The sequence below is a fragment of the Hippocampus bargibanti genome, linkage group LG04 (genome assembly GCF_051943395.1).
Source record: "Hippocampus bargibanti isolate YZ-2025 linkage group LG04, ASM5194339v1, whole genome shotgun sequence".
NCBI lineage: Eukaryota > Metazoa > Chordata > Actinopteri > Syngnathiformes > Syngnathidae > Hippocampus > Hippocampus bargibanti.
Genome location: NC_142737.1, coordinates 27765076 through 27787368, shown reverse-complemented (window position 1 = coordinate 27787368; position 22293 = coordinate 27765076). Strand labels below are relative to the sequence as shown.

General features: G+C 41.2%; 1 protein-coding gene across 1 annotated transcript in view; it reads right to left on the bottom strand.

Moving 5' to 3' along the window:
- Window positions 1–2367: 2367 nt before the first annotated feature.
- Window positions 2368–22293, bottom strand: part of nsmfb (NMDA receptor synaptonuclear signaling and neuronal migration factor b) — a 44740-nt gene continuing 24814 nt past the window's right edge. The window contains exons 7-15 of the mRNA XM_088994987.1: window positions 21873–21962; window positions 20943–21070; window positions 20744–20827; window positions 14520–14553; window positions 14225–14295; window positions 13505–13584; window positions 12088–12190; window positions 8577–8649; window positions 2368–5580 (exon numbers count right to left, since the gene is read on the bottom strand). Coding sequence (XP_088851113.1) covers window positions 5483–5580; window positions 8577–8649; window positions 12088–12190; window positions 13505–13584; window positions 14225–14295; window positions 14520–14553; window positions 20744–20827; window positions 20943–21070; window positions 21873–21962 — 761 coding nt within the window. The 3' untranslated portion in view covers window positions 2368–5482. The remainder of the gene's footprint in view (window positions 5581–8576; window positions 8650–12087; window positions 12191–13504; window positions 13585–14224; window positions 14296–14519; window positions 14554–20743; window positions 20828–20942; window positions 21071–21872; window positions 21963–22293) is intronic.

The following is a 22293-nucleotide window of genomic DNA, read 5'->3' as shown; positions in this document are numbered from 1 at the left end:
ACAATACTTTAAAATTATAGTTCTTGGATCACATTTGCGACAACATTTTTAAGCAGGTCACTGGTAACTGTATTGGAATACTTTTCTTATATAACCCCAACCACCCACACCATTTGCAAAAAAAAAAACATTATGGTTCCAGTGTTCTGTTAAATCTTGGTGAAATGATTTGGGGTCAGAACATTTTGGAAATAATGACTTTCAATTTTGTTCACGAAAACCGAATGTATAGACAGAGATCTCTTGCGAGAGAGGCACGGACATTATGCTGTTTGGTGGGCTTTTATAAGATTTGTTTTTATCATAAGGCACACATGACAGATTTTGTTTATTAATTTCATGATTGTGTGAAATAAATGACTGTCAATATTGATTGCAAATACTGAGGAATAGTTTTCATGGGATCTGAATCGTGAATTTTTACTGGAATAGAAGACAAATCGCTTGTGAGGAAAATGAGTGTAGTCACTAGTACTGTCGTGGAAAGAAACTGTAATTTAGCAGTAGTGAAAAAAAAACAAAACAAACAATGAGGTGGCCTGCCTCTGGTGAATGACAGACCGTCAAATCTGACTGACAGTCCTCATCTATTTAAAGACCAAACAAGGAGGTTCTATGATATTTTTATTCTAGTTATTGTCTCCAGTTTTTCTTAGTAAAAAAATCTAACTGTATTTTTTATGTTACATGTATTTGTTGTTTTTAAATCAGAGACTCAAGTAAATATTTGAGTATTTTTGTGCTGATTCTAAATACTGTATGCTTTTTCCCCCTCTACTATATCAGGTTTTCATACTACTACGATGACTACTACTACTAATAATAATATTACTACTGCTACTACTAATCATTTATTCTTTAACTACTGCAACAACTACTACTACTAAAACTATTAATACTACTCCTACGAATACTACCATTACAACATGTAATACAACCACATTATATAATGAACTAAGAGCAATGTTCAGCTAGCGGTGGGTTATTTTTTCCAAAATAGAATTTCTATAAACAACAACACATGGTGAAATTCCTATTGCGCAAACGTATATATCGATATCTCATCTACATTTAAAACTGCTTCATACAACAAAGAGGATGCAGAAAGGTGGTTAAGATTGTCTTTTGTGTTGTGTTCTGTTATGTTCGTATTTTTACTTCAAAATGGCGCCACGAGATTGGCTGCCTTTATGGCAGGTCTTCTATTTTGCTCTTTGCTCCTGACTTTCATAACTTTGCTGCACTGAATTGGGAATTTCTCCATTGTGTGAGAAACAAAGGATGTCTTCTTTACTCTTTTCTTCTATACTCGCGGTCAAACTAGGACATGTATCAAATGTAACATCATGTAATTTATAATAAACTGGTCATTCAGCTTTTTATGCATCACTTGCTGAATGGGTGCCGCCACTCACCTGCAGAAAAAGAAATGTCCTTATACTGAGACTGTAAAGTGTCCTTGACAGTTTTGAAAGGCGCTCATAAATATAATGTATTGTTATTATGATCATCTTTATCTTTTATAATCTCATGGAGTTGCTTGTTCTGTAGCCACAATGGGACGCAAGCCAGTGTCTTATTGTGCCGGTCCCAAGCCTGGATAAATTCAGGGGGTTGTGTCAGGAAGGGCACATAAAAGCTTGGCCAAAACAAACATGCGAATCAAACCTCTGAAGATAGAGGACACTGATTTGCTGTGGCGACCCCTGAGGGGAAAAGCCAAAAGGAAAAGAAAACTTGATGGAGAAGCAAAACATTGCAACAAACTGAAGTTTAATGGACAAGAGTTCAACACAGTTCTTTCACGCACATGGTGTCACCAACGATGCAAGACGTAACAATGCAATATTGCTTTTCTATTAGTTCAGGCACAATGCACACACACCTTCTATTCCATCAAAGCAACGATTCAAATGCACAAAAGAGCTATACGCATTTATAATCTCACTTTTTGATCACAGCAATAAGTATTGTTTCTATTTACCATCTTGACTCACTGGCTTTTGAATGACATAAGAGTGCTAAATGTTCACGCATTTCAGTATGTGATACATCAATCTAGATATTTTTGCCCAAGTATTAGTATCTTTTCATGTGAAAATCGTTTCATGAAAGTGATCAAAGATCAGGCTTATATTTGAAAACAGTTTTAAAATAGGACATATGTTGAAAGTGCGCCTCATAGCCCGAATCACTTTATTGTGTGGAAAATATTTCATTTTGTAATTCAGTGAATGTGTTTCATTCAACATGACACAACAATGTGTGAAAAGACATATTATAAGGTATAGATGAAAATCTTCATGCTAGATAGCAAGATAGGTAGAGAGAGAGAGAGAGAGAGGGAGGGAGGGAGGGATCGATGGATGGATGGATGAATAGATAGATAGATTTCAAAATAATTTAGCCTTTTAGCCCGGGGCGTAGATAATTTCACCAAACTCAGCTACACAAGTTTTGTTTGGCTCGTTATGAAATTGGATAGAATAAGTGACTTTTAGCTTTTGCTTGACCCAGTTATTATTTCTGATTATTCCTATGACTACATATTATGAGTCATAATGTTATTATTAATTATGAATCAATACATGTAGAAGGCTGTTATTTATAGCATCATTAAAGATACTGCAGGGATCGCTGCGTCACCAAGTGGTTGGGCTCTGAGATTAGACCTGTAGAGGCAATCAGTGAGCAGAATGAACATAATTCTTAATCTTCCTGGACTGTTCACCCACAATGATGAGTAGTCTTGGACAACCTCTTCAACAATAAGGTAGTTATTTGGGAAACGTCTCGCTCAATGCGTTGCTTTGCAATTAATAATTGTAGATCTTGGAAACACAATTGATGAAAAAGGAAAAGATTGATATAAACAATTGTTATTATAACAATGCAAAGTGAACTTCTATTACTTTCCAAACAAACAAGATTGTGTGTTCAAAACCAAGATGGAGAAAAAAAAAGGATGGCTTCAGTTTTGTCCAAAATGTATAATCTAACTACAAATTAATGGAATTTTGTAACACAAACATTATTCAATGTGACATTATTCAATATAAATTATAATGAAAATGATAATAATCACTGTGAAATAGTAATGTTTTGTGAACCATAGATTTTTTTTCCACGTTGCAATTCACAGAGGAATGACACTTTTGGAGCCTGACGTAGAAAAAAAAAAGATTGTGTCCTCTCAGAAATGTAGTAGGAGACCGTAAATAAAATATTACCTTTTGTACAATAATCTGTTACTATTGAATATTCATACCAGTCACAAAACAATGATTATGGAATAATTTTTACAAAAATACGCACACCAGTGTTGTACAAAAATGCTTCGAATATGTTCATTGAAGCCGTTTTTATGCAACATTTTTCATACACAATTTGCTGGTTTCATGTGGACTGTGCCAATGTTTTTCAGAGACATAAATGTACTGCTTTTGCACATCTATTGTTAGTATCCTCATTAAATGGACTCATACATACTCCTCCCAAGGATCAAATAAACAAAGATGCCCCCACCACACAAAATGCAATCACATCATAAAGAAGGTGAATGGGGACATGGTGATAGTCTATTTTCAGACCATCTCAGCAAGAGGAGATGCCGCAATGTACTGTAAAAGTCACTGGAGTTATCACAGCACCAACATCCTGATAACACCAGCACTTATGCTACACATCAGTTTTTTTTCCTGACTGGATGTTCTAAATAAACAGTTATATTTGACTGCACAATATTTTTTAGTAGTAGTGTTTGGTGATTTAACACGGACTATTTCAGCTGTACACAAGGCATTGGCGGATAAAACAGATTCACTCAACTCTATACAGCACTGGTGTCAAAGTCGAGGCCCGCGGGCCAAATATGGCCCACCACATCATTTTTTTCGGCCTGCGAAAGCAAATCAAACTTGTTAAATTCCATGATGATTTCTAAAATCGGAGCCAAAATGTCATATTTTTGGATGTCAACCACAATAAAAGTCATTATTCTTGACTTCAGATTTAAAAACGAGTTATTCATTAATTTGCTGTGTGCTCTATATGTAATATTTGAAGGGATTTAAACATTCTAATGGGTTCCCCAAATTCATAACGGCCCTTGAGAGGAAACCATAACTACAATGTGGCCTGCGGCAAAAAATGACTTTGACACCCCTGCTATACAGTATACAGTTACAAAACAAGTTCAACCATATTCGGCGACAGGCCCAAGTGTAACATGGACCTGAAAGAGTATGTGTCTCATTTTGGCTGAATCACCCTTTGCTTCTCTGCTATGTCAATAGTGTAATGTGAAGGACACAATAAAATATGTTTAGTTACAATACAACTGTTAAAAGTCACCTGTTGTTTTTGAAGCTGGCACTTCAATAATGACAACACAAAACACTGAGGTAATTGAACTGAAGTGCAGATTTGTTTGTGTAGAAATTTATCTCAAACATGTTGTAAATAATAGCAAGGGCGATTCTCCTCACTTTGAGTGATAAAAAATAAAATATTGAAAAGCACATAGGCTATCCTATGGTTGTCGTCTGACATTCTACTAATTTAGACTTGGTTATAAACTGTGTCGATACACGCATGCAATATAAACACGTAGTAGTTAAACACACCTTATCAACCGCCGAACACCTCCAGAAAGAATGATTTGTGCCGTTGCAGCGGGTGAACAATGTAATATTGTAATGCTACACAAGAGAGGACGACGACCGTCAGTTCGGCAATGCCTGGATTAGTGAGCGTGACAGTTGTAATATCCTGCTTGATGTGCGTGCTGGATGAAGACCTTCACCTACACGAATGTTGTGATATGAACTGTGAATATAATTCAAAGTTTCAAACACTGGCTTTATCCTGAGATAATACAACAGTCTAGACACAATTCTAATCCATTGATGATCAAGTGATGTAAAATAAAAGAGAAATGTATTAAAGACTAAATATTAGTTCATTTAACACGCCGGCAGAGCAAGAATTGCTGGATTCTATTCTCTGAATGCGCCACTGAGAACTTGCTTATTTAAAGAAATTCTTCGATCTTCCACAATAAAAAAGGAGAAAAGTATCTTCAGGTCAGAAAATGGAAACACCTTCAGAAAGAAGGAATTTAGCCTTTCATCTGCCACTCTTTAATCAAACATTGTCCCCCACACACACACACTCCAAAAACTAACTGGAGTGAGCATGGTGTGACACATTTGGGCTGAGGAAGAAAAACTCATTTCCTTTGACCCCATTTTCTTGTCGTTCTCATTCTTATTTCTCTGAGAGATTAGCAGGAACGGAAAGTGGACAGAAGAGCGACGGTACTCCACGACAGCTGAATCTACTCGGACACTCGGTCCCCTTCAGGAGAGAGCTGGTGCTCTACTTCCGAGCTGCTCCGGGGGCCATTTCACAGCCTCTGTCACAGCATAGAGGCTCAGGTGTGAGACAACGGGCCGACAAGCCAGAAAATGGAGCTATGTCATCACAGCAGGTCGTCGTAGTCCAGCATTTTCGAGTGCTGGCGGCTTTTCCACAGGCGAAATAAGCGGAAATTAAAGTACATCTCAATCATTTCTTTACCTAGAAAGAAAAGAAAAAGACACAATGAATTACAAAACTGTCCACGCCTTTCGACAAGCCGACTCCTTCACGGTTGGGTTTTGCATGCAAAGTAAGGTACTACGTATTTCAACTGATGACATGAAGTTCAAGTCGCAATTAAGAAGAAAATAAACAGCGATTGACGATTAGTTGAGCAAGAGAAAAACGTGAATTACTCACTGACCGTTGACAGAAACAGAAATGCATTCAGAGATTTGACATACTGAACGGAAACTCATCAGAGCTTCACGACACATACTTGGAACTATCGATGCTCCTTCGAAGTACATGTTGCAACATATCCATACATCATCCAACGTCATCAAGCTTATTTTGCTGTTTTTTAGTTTACCTTTGTCACTTTGTGTTGTTGTGTGTCATGTGGAATGGATACGGATTGTTTTTCAGCATTTTTGGCAAAAACATTCATCAAGGAGGATACTGTGCAGTTGTTTCTTTTCGGCAGCAGAATATGCCAGCACTGTTTTTGATTTGGGAGGAATGTCAGTTCCATTTGCCTGTCATTACTGGACAGCTCTGAGGCCACTGTGTTTTTTTGCTTCTGTAATGGGTAGAATTTTCACAGGCCCGCTTTGTTCAGTGGAAGGGTCGGTGCTGTTGGACAGTCTGCGGCTGGATGGATGCATGGCTTGAGGAGCCCGTGATGAGAAAGGAGCGTCAGTGCAGAGCGCTGGTGGGTATGTGGAACTGTCGGGGATTGGAATTGATGACGATTTCCATGGGGCAGGAGATGTGAGGCAATTTCTTTAGCCAATGAGCTTTATGTTTGCTTTCAACATTTATCATGTAGCAGATGTGCACATTACACCATGACTTCCCCGATCCACTGGTGAAAAGGACTGATCCTCTCATCTTTCATCAGGAACTGCTTCATACAACAAAGAGGGTGCACGGTATGTTGAAGATTGAATGACTGTGTCTTTGTGTTGTCATATTATTTTGTTATTTTGTTCTTTGACTTCAATATGGTGCTATGACAGTGTCTGCCTTTCAAGCAGCTCCTGCATTTTGTTTTTCTACTTATTCCTTTCTTTTCCTCTTCCTTCCATAACTTTGTTCCTGTGAAATTTAAATTTCTCCACTGCAAGACTAATAAAACAAATCCAATCCAATCAAATCCTCCTACGGATCTTTTGTCCCACTGGAATGTCCCACATTCCAAATTTCCCATTAGTATTTATGTTTCATGTCTGAATTTGTGACCACATCTCATGGCTTTGTTATAGTCGGTGCGATTGTGAAGGCTCTACATCATGGGTATCAAAGTCAAGGCCCGGGGGCCAAATATGCCCTGCCAGATCATTTTATTCGGCCCATGAAAGCAAATAAAACTTGTGAAATTCCATGATGCTTGCTTAAGTCGTAACCAAAATTTCAAATTGTCCCACGTAAACTACAAGAACGGTCATTATTCTTGCCTTCAGATTTGACAACTAGTTATTCATTAATTTGTTGTGCCTTATGTATGAATGTAAGATGTGGAGGAGATGAAACATTGTAATGGTTTCCCCAAATTCATATGCCCTTGAGAGGAAACCATAAACATCATGTGGGCCGCGTCAAAAACGAGTTAGACACCCCAGCTCTACATCAATAAAGCTATACTGAATTGGATTGTATTGCGTTCCGTTTAGCATAGCTTTATCTAGTGGATGCATGGCGCAAGTGCAGCCACTATTGTAGCTTCTCTTCTATGCGTGTCAAGATTTTGAAGGTGGTGTTGGTGGACCCCAACAAATCAGGCAGGAGAGAGGAGCATAGTGTACAGTGGGACCTTGGCTTACGAACTTAACTGGTTCCCAGACAGAGTGTTTAAGGTGAAAAGTGTGTATACCAAAATATTAATTTCCCATAGGAAACCATTAAAATGAGAATAATCCGTTCCCAGGTCCCTATAAAACATAATTTTCTACTTTCTAATTTTCTAAGCCTTAAAACTACACAAAATATACCTTATTTTATGTGTAATAAATGTGCTATAGTAATATGATTAACAAAATAAACTGTACTATACAATAAAGTCATTTTATTTACCTTTGTGATATAATGGCTTTGCCATTAACGACCATCACACACACACACATCACATATACAGTGGAATCTCGGTTTTCGAACGACTCACAGTTCGAACAGATCGAAGTCCGAACAAAATATTAGAGAAATTCTTGCTTCGTAGTTCGAACACCGTGAGTGGGTACGCGAGGGTGGGGTGCTGAGCGGCGTACGGGTGTATCGCTCTCTCCGTGACCAACTGTTGTCACTTATATATATATATATATATATATATATATATATATATATATATATATATATATATATATATATATATATATATATATATATATATCATCTCATCTCGTTTTCCGTACCGCTTATTCCTCATTCGGGTCGCGGGGGTTCCTGAAGCCTATCTCAGCTGTCTTCGGGCACGAGGCGGGGGACACCCTGAATTGGTTGCCAGCCAATCGCAGGGCACAAGACATACAACAGTCACTCTCACACTCACACCTCGGGACAATTTGAAGTGGTCAATCTGCCCGCCATGCATGTTTTTTGAGTGTGGGACGAAACCGGAGGACCCGGAGAAAACCCACGTGGGTCCGGGGAGAACATGTAAACTCCACACAGGGAGGCCGGACCGGGACGCGAACCGGCGACCTCTGCACTGTGAAGCCGGTGTGCTAACCACTCGGCCGCCCTTTATATATATATATATATATATATATATATATATATATATATATATATATATATATATATATATATATATATATATATATATATATATATATAGTAATAGGCCACTCACAAAAAGTGCACCTCCGAAGTGCCTTCCAGTGCTACGTTGTTTGTGTCATGCAAAGAGAATGAACGTTTTGCCCAAATAAAAAAGAACAATTAAATACAATAGCTGTGCAATTTACAAACTGTGTAAGGGTGTAAAGTGATCTCACCCTGTGCAGACAGTTCCAGTGGGGACTTGAATTCAACAGAGGGTTTCATCAGCCTCTTCAAAGTCTGAATCAGCTGAAGATAGATACAAAAGGAGAATATATTAAAAAAAAAAAGATTACATCAAAAATGGGAAAAAAATGGAATAGTCGTCATGGAAGAAGTCCAGTGCCAGTTTGATGGCCTTAAAGCAGCATGAATTGTTGCAAAGGTCAGTGGTCTTTGCTTAGTGATGACATTTTTCACTCACTGGTATAATCTAATCAATAAAAAAGTACAGTATTACTATACAGTATAAAGGACTGCACTTCAATTTTTTTAAACCCCACTTTTTGCAAATAAAACATTTGTTTAGGCGGTGAAACAATGGTAGCTGCAAGAGTGTGTGGAAATGTTTTAGAATATTGTTGATTTATTGTTTTAAGCCTCTACCTTTTTGCGATGCCTCCAGTATTCACTGTCTCTTTCCCTACACATGGATGCATCTTTTAACTGCCCACCCCCACAACAAACTTTCTCGTGAAAACGTGACAAACTGATCGCATAGTTATAAATGGTGCCACCTGAAGACAGCTCACTCTATTAATAGCATCTACCCAGCTGAGCTTGCAGGAGCACGCACATGCAGCAGGCGTTCGATTTATCAATTATGAAAATGTAAACAGAACTTGAATACATCATTTTCAAATTAACATCTTGGAGTGAGTCATAGTCAACAAAAGCAGAAAAGCATGATGATGAATGTCTCTGCAGGCGAGTAACTCTTTTCTTTTCAGACAACAGATTATTTTTAAATGTCATCACAACAATGCACAGCCATTAGGCAAAAAAGCAAGCAATACAGGACTAGTTTTTAATCCTACGCAGGCCCCTTACTGAAAGATGCCGCTGGAAACATTTGGTGAAGGTTAAACCTCAAGGGAGATGTTTTCAATCCAAAACACGTTATTCCTCAGCACCAAATACTGTCCATGTTTTAAATTGCCCAAACTGGGTTCTTCGTTTATTGGGGGGGATGGGCAACATCATCAAAGCAATAATTTACATTGTAAAACCTAATGAGGACATCCAAGATTCTGGTACCCTGCCCTCTCCATTTCCAAAGTCAAATTTTGCTTTAATGACTTGGGATTTTAAATTGCAGGAGTGACTCAGAAATGATACTTTGATACACATAAACAGGATTTGATTTACACAGCACATTCACTTTCATTATAAATGTACTTTATGCTTTGTGCATTTTTATTTCTTGTTCTATTTGAGCTCTGCTTACTTCTGGTATTGTCTCTTTTGTTCATATCCTCTCTTTTTTTAGATCCCGCCCTACTTCACCACACCTGATTCAATTGTTCATGATTTTTTCAGCTATAGCAGGGGTCGGGAACCTATGGACCCCGAGTTATATATGGCTCTTTTGATGATTGCATCTGGCTAGCCAATACAACTAAATACATATTCTCGCTTTTTCGCTGTTCATTTCCTGTTTGGGAGGCAGTTGGCAGAACGCGCAATTTTGATTGGATGATACTGACCTAGGTGCCGTTCATGTCGAAACAGGTAAACGCCCCCTTTAAAAAAAGATGTGAATTCATGTGAATCTCAGCCTGACACATCTCTCACGCTGTGTGTCACTTCGCTGAGAGTAACTTTCTACGACCATTCTACAAATAAAGAGCCCGGTACCGTTCACCATTGCTACCATCCTTTGCCCAAAACCTTTACACAAAGGCGTTATTTAGTCGATGCTTTCACGTGACTAATGACACCGAAATTGTCACGTGCGAGTTGACAGCTGGGGCGGGGCCGCCGCTCGCGACCTCCACCAGCCGAAGAAGACACTTCAATTTCATTTCATTTCAACGAGTCGCTGTCACCTCACTAGTGACATGATTACGATGCCTCGCTGTGTTTTGTGCAGGCAAGTTCAAGAGTTTGCTTTGCCGAGGTGATTGTTGCAGCGATGGCGTAAGTGCTTTCCGGGATCGAGAATGTGCTGGATGGATCACCCTGCCTGCCTTCTTTTGCCGCGTTTTATTCCGCGTCCGTGGAATCATCGGACTTGCGCCTTTTTTGTAATAAAATCTCTGCCAGCACCTATGGGACTGGAAGTGGATGCAGATGACATCGAGGAGCTTGTTGCTGACCATAATGAGGTCGTCAACACAGAGGATTTGATTTGCCTTCAAGAGGACAAGCAGAAGCAGGCCATCCATGAGTTGATGTGCAGCCTTTTATTGAACAGTTCCATCCAGAAAAGGCTATGAGAATCATCAACATGATGAATGATAATGTGATGCCTCAGTTTCGTCAGATCTTACAAGTCAGAAAGCAACAGGTGTCAATTAAGAGCCATCAACGACCATCACAAATGTAAATAAAGTGACTTTATTATACAGTGCAGTGTATTTCTTTCATTACAATACAATAGCACATTTATTATACATAGAATAAGGTATGTTGTGTGTAGTTTTAAGGCTTATTTAGTTGAAAATTATATTTTATGAAGACCTGGGAACGGATTATTCTCATTTTAATGGTTTCCTATGGGGAAAAAAAAATGGGACACACACTTTTCGCCTTATACACTCTTGTCTGGAAACCAATTAAGTTCGTAAGCCAGGGTCTCGCTGTATATATATATATATATATATATATATATATATATATATATATATATATATATATATATATAAAGTGCAAAAGTCACTGAAACCTTTCTTTAGGTTTGCATTCATTTTAAATGTAGGTTCCTTTCTAAATGGAGAGTAAAGAGTGACACTTGCTTTCTCTGATGGCAAATTTTGCACAACGTCTGTAAGAGAGGAGGATAACGTGTAACTTGCACGTGCACATGAGCTATGTGCAAGTGGCCTGCATATTATAAGTGTGCATTTGCCTCTGTGGGGGCGGATGAGCAACAGCACGGGCACTGGAGGAGGAAGACGTGTGAAAATAAATGTTGGTAGCACATAATTGCAACAAGGGTCAGGGATCTATGTGTGAATTGAGTGGGCGTCATGGAGTCTATTTTCTTGTCATTTCAAAGTATGGTGCTCGTTTATGTGAGAGAACGCTTCGTCTATTTCACTACCCACCCCTGCAAGTGCCTGCTGGCAGCACTACAGCAGGAAAAGAACAGCAAGTATTTAGGCAACGGAGATGTTGAAAACCTGATTTGTCACATACATGTGACACATACACATCCGTATTAAAAAAAAAAAAATGTTTTTAAAAGAACGTCTCACAGTTCGAACACATCGGAGTCCGAACAAAATATTCCAGAAATTCTTGCTCCGTCTCTGAAACCGACAGCTTGCCTGATAATCTTCACCCTGCTGTTCTCAGCATATGGCATTTAGCATGTGTGTGTTTACAGTCACACTTACTCAGAGTAAGCACATGCTGCAGGTGCACACATTTGCAGCACTTTGTGTTTTCATTTTTTTTTCTTCAAACGGTGAGTGTATAAATTCTCCATTGGCAAGCCTTAGTCACAATACAAACACGGTTTACCTTTTCTCCATTTGCGCTCCCTAACACATAGCAGCCCATGATGTGGATGACGTTGGGCTCAGGGTTCAGCTTACTCATCAGCCTTCCCAGCTGCCGCCAGAAACTGTGTTCACAAGACAAGTTATGATATCAATGACAACAGGGTCAAGAGCAGCACATGAAATCTGCAAAGAGAGCTTGACAGAAGGCTGAGGAAAATTGAATAATACCTCACCGACAGTAAATGCGTAAAAGCTTGCGTGTGTATAGTATGGGTGCAATTTTAAAAATGTACAGTAGGTGACTGAAATAACGTTGTGCTGACTCATAACCCATCCATTTTCTGCTCCGCTTATCCTCACAAAGGTGTCAGGGGGGTTCTGGAATCTATCCCATCCATCTTTGGACAGTTAGCAAGGGACACCCTGAACTGGTTGGCAACCAACAACTATCAACGAACAACCATCCGCACCCACACTCACACTTAGGGACAATTTAAAGCTCCGGTGTCAAACTCAAGGCCTGGGGCCCAGATCTGGCCCGACACCTTATTTTAAGTGGCCTTCAAATCAAGGATGACACCTTCTATGATACTTGCTAAAATGTGTGCCAAATTTTAAAATTTACATCTGTAATAAGTCAGTGACATATGGATGAAAAGGTTTCTTCAGCCGTCATCTGTACTTCTTTGAAAGTGACTGACGTTTTGCTTCTTATCCAAGAGGCTTCATCAGCAAACTAAAATATTTTGCTGGTAGTTTCGGCCCTGTATATATATCCCTACTGTCCAGACGTGGCGGTGCCAGACTCTGCTATGATTGGTCCCTGCTCTCAGGTTGGGGGGAGCAGAGGACTACCCTTCCTGCGGCTACACTGATTACTTCTACTGTCCTGACTGAGTATGGGGTCGACGACTGGCTTGATTGCCTCATTTGCACTGGTATAATCTCATCAGCATAACTAAGCCTATGTTGCCTAAGAAGTCTGTTGTACGAACAATCCAAATTGAACCCCCACCATGGCGATTTAGTGAAGGGTTTTGCTGTTTTATGAAAATAGCTTCTTTTACTCCCCTTTCAAACCATCCATTTTCCTTCACTTCTACCTTTTTGGGGGAAATTGGTTTTCAGTCTAGGTGTCCCCTGAGATTGTCTGGCCAGTTGTGGTTTTCCCCCGCCTACTGCCTGAAGACAGCTGGGATAGGCTCCAGCACGCCCACGAGCCTTGTCAGGATAAGCGGATTAGACAATGGATGGATGGACAGACATACATGTTTTATACGGGACAGAACTAATAAGCAAGTGTACTACTCAAACAAAATGTATTAATTTTGCCCCCATGAAAGGTAGATTTGGGATATAATATGATATACATTTTGCCATTTTGCCTCTTCAATTTGCTCCTTACATCTATATTTTTTACAGCTGTTGATACTTACTGGATCATATCTTCCTCCTTTTCTACTTTGGCAAAAGTGGCCACTTTATTCTTCAGTAAATACAAATGACCTGGTCCTCCCTGTGGAAATAAAAATCATTTTAAAACATTGTCAAAAATCATCTTTCATTCAAGCAAAAACAGAAATGGCATTTATAATATGTTTTAGTCACAGTCACCACTTCTGACAATGGGATCCCCAGTAATTACAGAAGTGTATTGCTTTTCTTTTAGCAAATTATGGGCACAATTAGACGCTGAGATAACAGCACTTTTTCAGGACCAAAAAGATTTTTCTTGACTGTGAAAGCAGGTGATGGGGTTAATTTAATTCAAAGGATGACCCTGCGCTACCGTCAGCAGTGACCGACTCCATTTCCCCCTGTAGATGTTGTGCATAACACCAGTCTCCACTGTAGTGCCGTATTGTGTATTGTGCCTTACATCTGGAAAACCTTTATCTATTTACAGTAGATATTATTTTTCGAAAACCTTTTTCATTCACTGAAGGTGCGCCTGATAGTACGGTATGCCTTATATGTGGAAAATGTTTGAAAATACACCCTTCACTGGGGGTGCGCCTTATACACCGGAAAATATGGTACTTCCCCCCACACACTGTTTCATTTTACTGGTTGTTCAGTTTAGGTCATGTTTTCATTCAATTCTACATTCAATAATGTCAGAAAATACGTAAAATCCTGCCCATCTTGTCACTCACTTGGCAGAAAATGAGCATATTCCAAATTTTGCAGCCTTTTCTGTAGGCAGTCAGCTTCTTCTTGATTTCCTCTGAGTGTCATAGTGTGAATGGGAGAGAGAGGGGGAGTGGAAAAGAAAAAGAGGGGTGTCAGTTTTCTTCACTCAAATGACACATACATTCTCTGTCCCTTGACAGCATCATGCCCAATAATGAATCATCTGAGTGCTTCAACAACTAATTAGAAATTTGCCACCTTGCTACCTTTGCACTGCGTTGTGCCAAATTCTGAAACCACAAAACATTTCATGCTCACCAAGGATGTCGTCAAACGTTGCGTGGTCGTGGTCCTGAAAATAGGAGAATACGTTCTTATATCACCACAATTAAACAGAAGGGCAAAGAAAGATGTACATAAAAAAAATAAGAACACATATTTAGTTCAATCAGTGTGAAGTTTTGATGTGGTGTTATAGAGTAGGCATAACATATCAATGGTCTACATGAATGCCCTGATTCTGAATCTAAATGAATGAATAATGACAAGTTATTGCATTATCTTCCCTTGCACAACATGATTACAAATATATGTAAAGTATATTTTAATGAATGAAACCACCATTCAAATTGAGCCAGTAAACTAAGGTCAGCTTTGTCTGAATTCAAACAATCAATCAGAATCAGAATCAGAATCAGAAAACCTTTATTCGTCCCACAATGGGGAAATTTGCAGTCCACAGCAGCAATTGAAAAGGGATGGGGTTTGGGGTGGGGGTGAAAGGATGGAAAACAAGATATTATAAGCATAACAAAATAAGAATGTCAACTGTATACTGTGCAAATGTAAATGTGCAAAACCGTTCCATAAAAAACTGTACATAGTGCAAGAATAAGAAATGCATTTTGATATATTGCATCAACCCATATTTACAAGTGTCCAGTTTTTCTTTTTTTTTTCACATGTGATCATTGAGAGTTGCAAAGCCTGACAGCAGTCGGTAGGAACGAGCGGCGGTACCTTTCCTTCTTGCAGCGCGGGTGTAATAGTCTCTGGCTGAAGGAGCTACCCAGTGCTGTCAGGGTGGGCAGGAGGGGCTGTCCATCATAGCCTTTAGTTTAGCTAGCGTCCGTCTGTTGCCCACCCCTCCAGAGAGTCCAGCGAGCAGCCCAGGACAGAACTTGCCCTCTTGACAAGGCGCTCCAGTCTTTTCCTGTCCCGGGTGGTGATGCTGCCTGACCAGCAGACAATTCCATAGTGGATGGCTGAAGCCACCACAGAGTCATAGAAAGTCTTAAGGAGTGACCCCTGAACTCCAAAACACCTCCGTTTCCTGAGTAGGAAGAGGCGACTCTGTCCCTTTTTGATTAGGGCATCCGTGTTTGTAGACCAGTCCAGTTTATTGTAGAGAGTAACACCCAGGTACTTGTAGGAGGTCACCCTCTCAATGTCCGAACCCTGGATGTTCAACGGTGCAGGTGAGGATTGTTTTCTGCAGAAGTCCACCACCAGCTCCTTGGTTTTCCCGGTGTTGATCTGGAGGTGATTCTGCTGGCACCAGTCCACAAAGTCCTTTGTCAGTCCCCTGTACTCCCTATCGTCTCCCTCTGTAATGAGGCCAACAATAGCTGAGTCGTCAGAGAACTTCTGAAGGTGGCAGGTTGGGGTGTTGTAGTTGAAGTCCGAAGTGTAGAGGGTGAACAGGAATGGAGCCAGGACTGTCCGACTCACAGTTCTTTACCCTCACATACTGTGGCCTATTTGTGAGGTAATCTGTAATCCAGGATGTGAGGTGCTGGTCGACTCCGGCATGCTGCAGCTTGTCCCCCAGTAGATTTGGCTGGATGGTGTTGAAGGCACTGGAGATATCGAAGAACGTGATCCTCACTGTGCTCCCAGCATTCTCCAGGTGCATCAACGCCGTATGGAGGAGGTAGATGATGGCATCCTCCACACCGATGCTGGGCTGGTAGGCAAACTGTAGCGGGTCCAGCGATGAGCTTGCCAGCGGTCGCAGGTGGGCGAGGACGAGTCGCTCCAGCGTCTTCATCAGGTGAGACGTCAGCGCCACCGGTCTGTAGCTGTTGAGCTCCTTTGGGTTGGCAGTCTTGGGCACTGGGACAGGGCATGACTTTTTCCACAGCTGTGGAACTCTGCCCAGCTTCAGGCTCAGGTTGAACAAGTGCTGGACAATGACACACAGCTGGTCGGAGCAGGTCTTAAGGAGACGGGAACTGATGTCATCCGGACCTGCTGCCTTCCTCACTTCCATCCTCCTCAGTTGGTTTCTCACCTGCGCAGTTGTGACAGACATGTAGGAACCTGGAGGCAGAGTGGCGGCTGAGGGTGTGGCAACGGTTGGGAGGGCAGTTGTTGGTTGCGGGAAGCTGGTCGTGAGAAGGGGCAGGGAGGGTAAGGCCACAGTGAGAGTTGGTGCAGGTGCAGCTACAGGTGAAGTTGACGGTGGGCCGGGGGCGACAGGCATCTTGTCAAACCGATTGAAAAAGCGGTTGAGTTCATCTGCCCAGTCCTTGTCTTTTTCGTTCAATGTCACTGGGCTTTTGTGGCCTGAGATGTTTTTCAGGCCCTTCCAGACACCAGCGACACTGCTGGCTTGCAGCTGCTCCTCCATTTTCATCCTGTAGGCCTTCTTTCCCTCTCTGATCTTCCTCCTCAGTTGGATCTGCACGGCCTTCAGTTCCTCTCTGTTGCCCGACACAAAAGCCCTTTTCTTTTCCTTCAGGAGGGCTTTTATGACGGGCTTAATCCATGGTTTGTTGTTGGAAAAACACTGCACAGTCCTGGTGGGTACGGTGTTTTGTTCACAAAAGTTTATGTAGTCTGTGACGGTGTCGGTGAGTGAATCAATGTCCTCCCCATGGATCTCAGTGAAGAGCTCCCACCTGGTTGACTCAAAACAGTCCCGCAGAGCTTCTTCAGCTTCTGTGGACCATCTTCTGACCGTGCGGGTCACAGCTGGTTGCCTCTGGACAAGGGGATTGTACACAGGCTGGAGATAAACCATATTGTGGTCTGCTCTTCCGAGAGGGGGGAGGGGGGAGGGTTTGTATGCATCCTTGGCATTTGAATAAAATAGGTCCAATATGTTATTGTCTCTGGTGGCACAAGTTACATACTGTGTGAATGTTGGGAGGTTGGATTCCAGGGAAACGTGATTGAAATCCCCTAAGATGATGAACAAGGCGTTGGGGGACTGGGTTTGCAGCTTGTTTACAACAGTCATGAGGGCATCGGAGGCTGTGCCGCCATTTGCCGTAGGGGGAATGTACGCCGTCACGGCTATGACGTGTGAGAATTCCCGCGGCAGGTAATGCGGCCGGAGGCTAACGGCTAGCAGCTCGATGTTGCGAGTGCAGAGTTTTTCCTTGACCTTGATGTGCTCAGGGTTGCACCATTTGTCATTCACAAATACAACAATCCCCCCTCCTTTCTGCTTACCGCTGCCTTCATTTCTGTCAAGGCATTGTTAACGCAAATGGCGATAATTTCTGCAATTATATAGGCAGAATTGCAAAGCAATGCTCATGGGTTTAGGATTAAATGGATGAAATAAATTGAATTATCCAAATTCGGGACACCTAAAATTCGTAAGTTAAGACAGTCATTTGTAATGTATAATAGGAACAGATGAGATCTCAACATAATCTTCTTTTCCTTTCGACGTTTCCCTTCAGGGGTCGCCACAGCGAATCAATGTCCTCCATCTAAGCCGGTTTTGTGCATACTCTTCTCTCACACCAGCTACCATCATGTCCTCTTTGACAACATCCATAAACCTCCTCTTCGGTCTTCCTATCGGTCTCCTGCCTGGCAATTTAAGGCTCAGCATCCTTCTCCCGATATAGTCGGTCTCTCTCCTCTGGACATGTCCAAACCATCTCAGTCTGGCCTCTCTGACTTTCTCTCCAAAGCCTCGAATATGAGTTGTCCCTCTAATGTACTCATTCCTGATCCTATCCAACCTGGTCACTCCCAAAGAAAACTTCAACATCTTCAGCTCTGCTACCTCCAGCTCTGCTTACTGTCTTTTCTTCAGTGGCACTGTCTCCAATCCAAACATCGTGGGTGGTCCCACCGCTGTTTTATACACTTTTCCTTTCATCCTAGCTGAAACCCTTCTATCACACATCACACCTGACATTTTCCTCCAGGCGCTCCAGCCTGCCAGGACACGCTTCTTCATCTCTTTTCCATACTCCCCATTGCTCTGGACAGTTTACCCTAAGTACTTCTTTATCTCTTCTCCCTGCAGCATCACTCTTGTACTTGGATCCCTCTCATTCACACACATATATTCTGTCTTGTTGCGACTGATCTTCATTCCTCTCCTTTCCAGGGGATATCTCCACATGTCTATTTTCTCCGCCACCTGTTCCCCATTCTCGCTACAGATCGCAATGTCATCTGTAAACATCATGGTCCAAGGAGATTCTTGTCTAAGATCGTCTGTCAGAACTGTCCATCACCATAGAAAATAAGAAGGGGCTCAGAGCTGACCCCTGGTGGAGTGCCACCTCCACCTTGAACTCCTCCATCACACCGACCGCACACCTCACAACTGTCTTACAGTGATGATACATGTCTTGCACCGCTCTGACATACTTTTCTATCACTCCAGACTTCCTCATGCAATACCACAACTCTTCTCTGGGCACCCTGTCATACGCTTTCTCCAGATCTACAAAGACACAATGCAATTCCTTCTGATCTTCTCTGTACTTCTCTATCAGCATTCTTAAAGCAAACACTGCATCTGTCGTACAATTTTTTAGCAAGTGATACTGCTGCTCACAAATATTCACTTCTGCCCTTAGTCTAGCTTCAACGACTCTTTCCCATAGGTTCATTGTATGGCTTATCAACTTTATTCCGCTGTAGTTAGTACAACTCTGCACATCTCCCTTGTTCTTAAAAATGGGCACAAGTACACTTTGTTTCCATTCTTCAGGCATCAGGCGTTCACCATCTAAGATCTTGTTGAATAACCCAGTCAGGATCACCACCACCACCTCTCCAAGACACTTCCATACCTCGATTGGTAAATCATCAGGCCCTAGTGCCTTTCCCCCCTTCATCCTCTTCAGCGCCCTCCTCATTTCATCCTTGCTAATGTTTGCTACGTCTTGGTCCACAACAGTCACGTCTTCTACTCTTTGTTCCTACTCATTTTCCTCATTCATCAATTATTCAAAGTACTCTTTCCATCTTGCCATCACACTATTGGCACCTGTTAATACATTGCCATCTCTATTCTTCATCACCCGAACCTGCTGCAGGTTCTTACCATCTTTGTCTCTCTGTCTCACCAGCCTGTAAAGATCAGTCTCACCTCCCTTGCTGTCCAGCCTAGCATATAAGTCATCACAGGCCTCTTGTTTGGCCTTTGCCACCTTTACTTTAACCGTGCGCTGCATCTCTTTGTACTGATGTCTACTCTCGTCCGTCCTCTCAGTGTCCAACTTCTTCTTTGCTAACCTCTTTCTCTGTATACACTCCTGCACCTATCCCATTCAACCACCAAGTCTCCTTATCGACCTTTCTTCCACTCGATACACCAAGTACTTTCAACCTGTGTCTCTGGTTATGTTTCGCTTTAGTTTGACAGTCATCTGGAAGGACCTCTTGCCCACCCAGCACTTGTCTTACCTCCTTCCTAAATGTCATGCAACAAACTTCCTTTTTCAACTTCCACCATTTTGTCCTCACTTCGGCCTTCAACATAGATTACTTTTTACCAATATGATGTGATTACAATGGGCAGGGAATCACATATGTCTGGTTATTATGTAAATGTTAACATTTTTGTGAAAATAAATTCATTCCCTTTTTTTACTGGAGGTGGGGCCAGGTGGGCGTATTGTGTTATCAGCAAAGAGCAAGGTCAATCACTGATGTGTCCAAAACGAAGGCTCTGAGGCGTGTGCCGAGTAAACCGGAAAAACAATCTGCGAAGCGTGGTTCGAGGCGTGTGTTAGATGAGATTCCTACGTTAGCAACTCATAGTTTTGCGGGTCATTTGAAATAAAATGGTGCACCGAGATGACTATGAGCTGATGGCAGACACTGACACATCCAACTCGCATAATCAAACCTAAAATTAATCGGATTTGTTCTTCATTGGACGTAGTGTCCACAACGAAAAAGAAGAGAACATCCCCTGTCTCGTATCATTTTGGGCAGATCTCTCCTTAAAAGGTGCACATTATAATAACCAGTGCAAATATACTGTATAATGTGAACTACTGTGTGTGTATCCCTCATTTTAATCTCTTTCTTCTACTAAGTTCTAAAGTTCTAAAGATGCTCTAAAGATGCTCATCCGTGAGAAGAGGATGAGCATCATTGTTACCTTGAGAAAATTTCGGCTTGGACGAATTATTGAACAAACTAGTTTGATGTGGTGAGGATTTTTTTTGATGTATGAGGCTTGAAACATTCAACAACTTACGTAGAAGTCTAAAATCCAAACTTAAAAGCACATTATGTCTTAAAGATGGTTCTGAAAAGCTTTTATCACTCACATAAAGAATTGGAATGATGGAAGGGTCATCCCGACGAATGATGTTTGGAACATATTCAGCCTTTGGGACCTTGGAAGATATAAGCTGAGGGAGTCAATTAAAAATGCAGTGAGAGGGAGAGAGATCACGGACCACAAAATGTTATCGATCAATTATAGTCACACAATAACATTGCTAAGTAGTGAATTCTGAGCCTTACAATTATTTTAGGTGGGATGAAATCATCTCCTTCACAGGCGACTCTCTCCATCTCTCTTTCATCTCCCCACTCAGCATCCTCATCCAACCCTTCATTAAGGCTCCCTGACGAGGTCTGGATATCGCCACCTGGCTCAGACACAAGCACACACGCACGCGCACAAATGCACAAACAACAAAGGATGAGATGAAAGAAGAACACAAACATGATTAAAGAGTGCGTCCATCATTTAAAGGAGCTGCACCTGTTGTTTTATTTTGGAATAACGGAGGTGGGAGTTCAGAAAACCTCTCAGACAGTTACAACTAGCATTTACAATGCAAATTAAGTCTATGGGATAAACACTGGAAGAAAGATTGTACAGCCAAAAGGGATCAAATGATCGGTGAATGCAATAAGGCCAATTATAATGTGAACAAAGAGTACCTTCATTTTTTCCCCCAACCCGTGTCTTTATAAATTATATGCGTGGATAAGACAATATTAGACTATCTTCAAGTAAATTTCTGTTTCAATCTGGTATTCCACCTTAGACGTGCTACTATTGCGAGAAAACAGAGTCACTGTTAAATTTTCAATATCAGAACACACTAAAATACATTGCCAATATACTAAGAATATTTTGTCAAGAAAATACAAACATTTAAAAACTAAATGATTTTACCGTATTTTCTTATGACTTATGAGTCAGAAGTATTCGGGCAATATCTGACAAGGTGTGAGTTGCGTGAATTTCCAGCCTTGATTTAAAGACTATCTCCATGCGTTTGGATTTTAAGTACCGTGCCGTGTCAATCTTGTTTGTGTAACAACATTTTCATTGTCCTCGTGAAATATTGGAATATATTCTTCTCATGTTTGAATGCAGAATACGTGTCATGGTTGTCTGTCCATTGGAGGCGAGGTCCATTGGAGAGGGTGCTGACTCACTGTCTCTGGAGTCATGGAGTGAGTCAGGCTTGACAGGAGTTGGGTCACTCCATGAGCGGTTGAAACTCTTGGCTCTGCGATCGGCATAGGCTGACGATTATAAGAGAAATGCACATTAGGATCCTGTATCGAGCAAAATCGTACCCAGTATTCAGGAAAAAGGTAACAAGCCTTGGAGGGGAATGGTCTTTTCTGTTTTCAGCGAATGTTGTATGGTCATTTCATTCACATATTGTTGTTTTTATCATAGTTTCTAAGAAATACAATACATTCCACAAATTATCCTTCCCACAAGGGTTGCGAACAAGAGGAGATTACCACATTCGAGGCAAGAGGACATTGAACTTCTATGGACAATTACAACTTTTCACACCAATTTTTCGAAGGTGGCAGGAAAGCAGTGTATCTGACGAAAACTTGA